At 31.2% G+C, this 7360-nt stretch overlaps 1 protein-coding gene and 1 pseudogene across 2 annotated transcripts; both read left to right on the top strand.

Moving 5' to 3' along the window:
• The first annotated feature begins 1350 nt into the window (after positions 1–1350).
• LOC111316805 (protein WHAT'S THIS FACTOR 9, mitochondrial-like) lies at positions 1351–3692 on the top strand. The gene is made up of 2 exons (XM_089753961.1): positions 1351–1803; positions 2010–3692. Exon 2 carries the CDS (start codon positions 2092–2094, stop codon positions 3370–3372), a length of 1281 nt encoding a protein of 426 aa, XP_089610087.1. The 5' UTR covers positions 1351–1803; positions 2010–2091; the 3' UTR covers positions 3373–3692.
• A 1238-nt stretch (positions 3693–4930) lies between these two features.
• Positions 4931–6917, top strand: LOC149511892 (uncharacterized; annotated as a pseudogene). Its single transcript, XR_016333299.1, has 2 exons — positions 4931–5479; positions 6241–6917. The product of XR_016333299.1 is annotated as an uncharacterized LOC149511892 (transcript).
• The last annotated feature ends 443 nt before the right edge of the window (positions 6918–7360 follow it).

Here is a 7360-nt window from a genome sequence, read left to right as displayed (position 1 = left end):
TGTAACCAAGTTGATACGCTGTCAAGTTTGACTTCGATTTTAATCAATTTTAATCGAATTTTATTTTTTATATTTGAGTTGAGTTCATAATTTGATTAAACAATTTAAGTTTAGTTTAATAAAGTAAATTGATAAAATTATAAATATTGATATTAAATATTATATTTTTTGTTATTTATTTTTATATTAAATATATTTAAAATAAAAATTTTATTAAATTCTAGAGTTTTTTGACTAAGGTATTAAATTACTTGAATATTACTCAACTTATTACTCAAATAATTCAAGTTTGAACTTAGTTAATCAATGGACGAGTTGAGTTTAAAAATTTTAGTAGAACTTAAGCTGCTATGAGTATCTTAATTTGTTTATACCCTTGATATTAACTAGATTTGTTATGCTATTTCATTCTTGACAATGAATTTGACAATCTAACAAATAACCTAAGATGAAATTTACTTGGTATAATAAATCGGTGATGTAGTGTTGTGACAACATTCCCTTCTAGCATCAAAACATCAGATTTTATTGAAGGGCGCAATGCTTGTTCTGAATAGATTAGGATGTAATTGAGTTAAGTTGAAATGATATAATAAGAAGTTTGAACTCAAACTCAATTTGATATTTGTTTTTGAAATTTTATTTAAATTTAATCAATTTTTAATTTTTAAGTTTGAGTTCGACTTGAAATAAAAATCAAACTACTCAAATTTAATTGATTAGACTCATTTATAGAATAAAAAACAAACTCAATTCTCATACTCGATTTTAAACTCAATTATTTGTGTTCAAATTTGGATGTGAATTCATATATTAAGTGTAAAATAATAAATTTTTTTAATTAAAATAATAAAATTATTATTAAAACATAAAAATTCAAATAGATTAATAAAATATTCGAACTTATATTAAGATATTCGAATTTAATTTATTTGATAAATTTAATTGCTAAGTTCAAATTCAACTTAACAATAATTAAATTAAATTTAAATTTTATTTAAATCAAATTCAAAATAACTCTTTGAGCATTAATCCATCGGTAGAAACAATCCAGAGTGAGTCCAATCTTTACCACTTCCTCCAATTCTTCCAGGCTCACCTCCTCTTTCCCAAATAGCTTTCCTAGTTCACTACCCTCCAGCAAAATCATAAGCCCAATCCATTAGTGTACTCCATTCTCTTGGCTGCTTTTTCCCTTTTCTTCGTACACAAGATGCTTTTTAAGTAATAATATCCCAAAGCTATAGTTATTGTAAAATCTCTTGTTTCCCGCCATCCTACCATTAGCTTTCAGCCTGTCACGATGTAATTTATCATAAATAGTCACGATCTAAAATTCTCTCTTTTTGTACGTGAGTTTGTTTTTATATATGGATAGTATAATTTTTTAATTCGAAGATACAAATTTACCACGTATATCACATTTTAAAAAAAAAAAATTTTATGCCATAAAGAATTATGAACTATAGTATTAATACTATTTGTGAATTGTGAAGTTTAAATTTTTTATGGAGATAATTCTTATATTTTAATTTAGCTTTCCTTCCTTTCTATTTCAAAAAAAAAAAAAAAACTTTCCTTTCTTTCTTGAAAAAAAAAAACCTTTACTCTTTTTAAACGTCTAAACCGTCTGAGTAACGGCATAGTTTTCTCTTTTTTCAGCACTAAAATTTTTATAAAATTTTCCAGGGAAATCATTCAACCCTCTAAGGAGGAAAAGAAAAAGACGATAAAAAGAACAACAATTTGATTCAGCTCAACCTTTTCACTGGAAAATTAAATTTTCAGCTCAGCCTCATTCATGTAAGCATTTTTTTTTTTTTTTGTTGTGGCCCAAGAAGTAATAAATTTTCATATGGTGGCATTCTTGCACATTATGTGTTCGATATATTGTCTCACCTGGAATTACTTTCTTTTTTTTTTTTTTACTCTTGTTTATTTACTTTACAAAGCAGTATATGCAGAATTAGCAAAAATCTTAATCTGGGTATTTTTCTTTGTCTCTATAGATGTTGCTAAGGCTGTTTTAATTGGTGAACTTTGGGAGCATGTTACTACTGATATGTATCATTTTTCTATTACCATAAGGAAATGGGTTATTGGTTTTTGTGTGGAAAAGCTAAAGTCCTTGGTTTTTCGTGTGGATTGAGGAAGGGATTTAGTTACCAGCAGAATTTCAGTCTAGTTAATGTTAAGTTGAAATGGGTTAAAGATAAAACCTTAGATGCCGTTGTTGCTGGTGAAAGAGATCTAAGAGCAGCCTGCAATCTTGTTTCCATCCTTTCCTCTGCTCCAAATTGTTGTCTCCCCATTTACCAACTGTCCCGGCATCGCGGCCAACTTGGTCTGCCCCATGATCTTAAGCTATCCACATTTATCAGGAGATACCCTACCATTTTTCATGAATCTTATGTATTTGATAGCGCTGGCACTCGTGTTCCCTGCTTTGAGTTGACTCCTGAAGCCTTAAATCTTTGCCATGATAAACTTGGTGTTATCCTGGAGGGTATGATGGATTTGCTTGACAGGCTCCGCAAATTGCTGATGCTTACCAAGGACAGAACCCTTCCTTTACAAACTGTTGATCAGCTGAAATGGGATTTGGGATTGCCTTATGATTATGCTGATTCATTGATTCCACATTACCCTGATTTATTTTCTTTGGTTCGCCTAGCCGATGATCGCATTGGCTTAAAACTTTTATCATGGGATGATACACTTGCAGTCTCCCAATTAGAGAAGAATGCTGTCATGCAAACAGAAGAAGATTTGAAAAATAACTGTTTAGCCTTCCCAATAGGATTTACAAGGGGTTTTGGATTGAAGAGAAAGTGCATGGAATGGTTGAAAGAATGGCAAAAACTACCATATACTCCACCTTTTGCTGATGCCTCTCACTTGGATCCACGTACTGATGTTTCAGAGAAGAGAATCGTGGGTGTCTTTCATGAGCTTCTTCACCTTACCATACAGAAGAAAACTCAACGTCGGAATGTGAGTAATCTACGCAAACCGTTGTCACTATCTCAGAAGTTTACTAAGGTGTTTGAGCGCCATCCTGGCATCTTTTATATTTCCAAGATATCTGGTACTCAAACTGTTGTTCTTAGGGAAGCCTATGATTGTCAACGACTTATTCAGAGTCACCCCCTTGTTGATATCAGGGAAAGATTTGGAAGCATGATGAGAAAAGGATTTCTGGACAGAAGCAAGGGCTTATACAAAAAAACTGCCTATGTAGATCCGGAGAACTCATCAAAGATCGTTCATGGCCATAAAGCTGGTGGCAATGGTCTTGATTCTGAAGTAGAGTCAGGTTATGATTTATTTTCCGAATATGATTCTGATGACTCAATTCATTGCCCTTCATGAATTCCTTCTGAGGAAATCGTTGGACCTGGTATTAAGAAGGTAATTGTTGCAACATTTTGTCAACTGTCCTACTCGATTGCTGGATGAGATTGTTAATAATCACGGAGCACCTGTCACCAGAGATCATATTTATATTTCATAAACACATTTTACACCCTTGTAGCTAGATTGGGTTCTGCAAATCTAGTTGGGAGTTTCACAGGTGTCAACTGATTGTTTTATTGGATTCCCCGTTCCTTCTTTGGTACAGAAATGTCCATGATTCAACGGGAATTGCTGCTTTTGAAAAGCTTGAATATTTACCCGCTTTTAGTGTGTTAGCTTGAACTACAACGGATGCTTCAGAAACAGGAACACTTCCCAATCCGTCGTCACCTATCCTTCATTTTTTTTTGATCTGATACGCCATACCTAGTCTCTTTCCTCTGATTTTCCAGCTTTTTCACCCCTTTTTTTATACTGAATCAAAGCTGCCCACTTTCTCCACTGTGAAGATTGGCAAGTGTGGCTCTGAAATTTTTGGTAGGAGAGAAACCAATAAAACCCAAATTAAAGCTCTTCTAAATCCAATGATATATTTATTGTACCATCAACAAAGTTTTCATTACTTTATAGTTTTCAATTGTGAGATTCAAAAAATCCCCAAATCAATTTGATGTAATAATAAAAATAATAAAGAAAAGGGTTTAGGGTTTACAATTATTTGATTTAAAAATTGGAAAAAATAAACAAAGATGAGGTAGTGCTAGCATTATGTAAATTTAAAACTCTGGGTTTAGTTCTTCTAATATGCTAGTTTTACTGTTTTAGTCCCTCTATTCCAATTTTATTTTAATGAGTTTTATTAAAAGTAAATTTAAGAAAAATTGATAACAATATTAAGATTCAGCTTTAATTTGGATGACATGGGGTTTTAGTGGTTACCTGGCAGTTGAGGTGCATTAATTTTATGGTTACATGAACCAAACGGCTCTAAAAGAAATCATGGCTTTAAAAGAAATCATCTTTTATATTAATTAAAAATAAATTAATATTTTAAAATTATAAAAAAAAAACAATTTTACATTTCAAAAATAAAAATAAAAAACAATTTTTAGTATATTCTTTATTTGAAAACAAAATTTTTCTATACTAATATATGTCACTTGATAAAAAAAATTTCAAGTTAACATGTTATGTCTTAAAAAAATTACGTAATTGAATTTAATTATAAATATTTAATACTGTTGTCAATTATTTTAAATTTTATTTTAATAATAATTAAAGACTAAATTGATTAAACTTAACTTTTACGAAATTAAAAATTTTTTTAATTTTAATATATTTAATATTAAAATTAAAATTTTTTATAAAATTAAAATTTCATAATTTTTAATATTAAAAAGTTAAAAATCATAAAAAATAATTTTAAAATATAAAATATAAAATATAAAAATTTCAATTATTAAAAAATATATAATTTTGAAACATCTATATAATATTTTTAAAAAATAAGACAAAGAAGTATCAAATTATTGCCTCCGGTAAATGCCTACTTGAAATAAAAGCCCCTTTTTTTTTTTTCTTGGATACAAAAGCCCTATTCTTCTCTCTTTTTCTGTTCTCTTTCCTTTTTAAATTTTATTTATTTATTTTTCTCTTTCATTGATCAAATTTTGCGAAAGAAAAATTCTTGACAATAAGTTACCTTTTCATCATCAAACTTCAAAGTAAAGGTTCACCAACCGACGCAAAGAGGAAGGCAAACTGAGCTTCAAGCATGAACCCATCATCAGCAGTAGTAGCTAGCAGAGACCAATCTCTCTCTTTTTTCAACCACCCTTTCTCACAAGCTCACTCTTTTCTACTTCCAAATTTCAAATGTGGCTCCTTTATATCTCCCATCAGTACCCGGACAAGAAAACCAAAGCCCAACACTCTCTTCACTTTCTTCACTGCTTCTAAGCGGTTCCAAGCTATATCAGCTCTTTGGGAGAGAGGAATCCACCTGCAAAGGCACTTAGACAGATTCTGGAATTGCCAGGGGTTCACCAAGGCCCTGCTTGTTTCGATGATCTCATTGCTAAGCTTGTTGAAAAAGCTGGCTTTCTGTATTGTTTCACCAGTGGTACTCTGCTTTATTTCTTTGTTTCTTTTCCAATCTTTTCATTGATTTAAGAATTCCAAGATGTGGCTTTTCTTGAGTTGGAGTTTCTGGATATAACAAGGCCAATCTTTTCTGTTTATTGATCATTAAACTGCTGGATTTTTTGTGATTTGGGTTTCTTCTATTTTGGTGGTTTGTGCAGTTTTTGCATTGATTTGATAATCCCAAGTGTTGGTCTTTGTTTGTATGATTGATAACTACTTGAGTTTTGAAGATTAATCTGGTTCTTTAAAATGGGAGTTTTTTGCTAGCTGTTTTGCTTTAATTTTCTGGGTGATGGATTGCATCTTTTTATTCAAACTAGAAGAGCGCTCTGTGAATTTCCAATTTTTTAGTGCTAACTGCTTATTTCATTGCTGCTGATTGTTTCTTTATCCAAGGCATTTCTGTTTACTTCTTTTGTCTCCTTTTATTTCCAGAAGCCAGATATTAGTTCCATTGGACTTTTTTTGAGGACCACATACCAATTCACAGGGTTTTTATAGCAAATTAGTAATTACTGCAGTTTGGTCCTATTGTTCTTCCCACATGTTGGTTTCATTTGTATAACACTATCATTTTGGTTCTTTGAATTATCCCTTATTTATGTTTGATGATTTACAGTATCAAAATCTGAATGTGCATGATTACACAAATATATTTGTTTAAAAGATTTTCTCTATCTCGTTGCTTAACTGTTTCGAGATGATATGTTCATTAACATCTTTTGCTGCCATCATTAGGATTTTCCATATCTGCTGCTCGCCTGGGATTACCGGACATGAGATTTATTTCCTACGGTGAAATGGTGGATCAGGGGCAACAAATCACCCAGGTTGTGTCAATTCCTGTCATTGGGGATGGTGATAATGGATATTGAAATGCGATGAATGTCAAGAGAACTGTGAAAGGATATATAAGAGCAGGCTTTGCGGGGATCATTCTTGAAGATCAGGTTCATGTCCGGTAGAAAAAAATTTATTTTTTCAAATATTTTTGTTGCCGGGAAACGTTTTGGATCAGTTTTCATCTTTTTCTTTGTCCTCTCTCCCCTCACCATTCTCTCGTCTTTTCTCAGGAGTTTTACCAACTTTGTAGCTCCTGTTTTTGGATTACTTTTGTCAGGACTCATGCTAATGGTTTCTAAATCTTAGATGGATGGGTTCTTAGCATGTAGAGTAACATATTAGCTTCACCTTAAGAATCTTTTGGTATATATGTTATGGTCCATGCATGTGAACTGGTTAATCCTTGTGCCGGGTTTTAGGAAAACATGGAACTTTCCATGTTTGCCAATTCGTTTACATAGTAGTGCATTTAAATGCTTAGTACCCATCTGTCACAAATGTAATATCACTGCCGTATTTTTGTAATACTTTATTGTCCAAATTGAAGGAAAAAAATGTGGAGTTTAGAGTAAGATTGGAAAGTTAACATGTTTTATATATATTCCTTATTGAAAATTTTTGGGAATGAGGGCAGTGATACCTGCTTTGGTGGAAAGGAGAAATATTTTCCAAAAACTTAACTTTGATCCTTTTCTTTGGTACAAAGTTTCACTGATTTATAAAAGTATTAATAGCATGATTGGTAGTTGGTAAGAAAGAATAAAATGTCTTTTTTTTAAGGACTAATAGCATCATTAATCCCTCTACTCTCTCTTTTTATTTGTAATTGTTGATTTAGGATTAATAATAATGTCAAATAAAAATGCCATGTGAGGCTGCTGATTTAGGCACAGTTTTTTCTCCAAAATGTAATATACTTCATATCACCAAAACAATGTAATATATTCTCTTTAAGAGATTGATATTTAATAAATTTGAGATTTAAATATTACTGTCTATAATTTATTAATATATC

The sequence above is a fragment of the Durio zibethinus genome, chromosome 24, assembly GCF_047325235.1.
Source record: "Durio zibethinus cultivar Kanyao isolate XHJ-2024 chromosome 24, ASM4732523v1, whole genome shotgun sequence".
In the NCBI taxonomy this organism is placed as follows: domain Eukaryota; kingdom Viridiplantae; phylum Streptophyta; class Magnoliopsida; order Malvales; family Malvaceae; genus Durio; species Durio zibethinus.
This window is presented reverse-complemented; position numbering and strand designations above follow the sequence as displayed.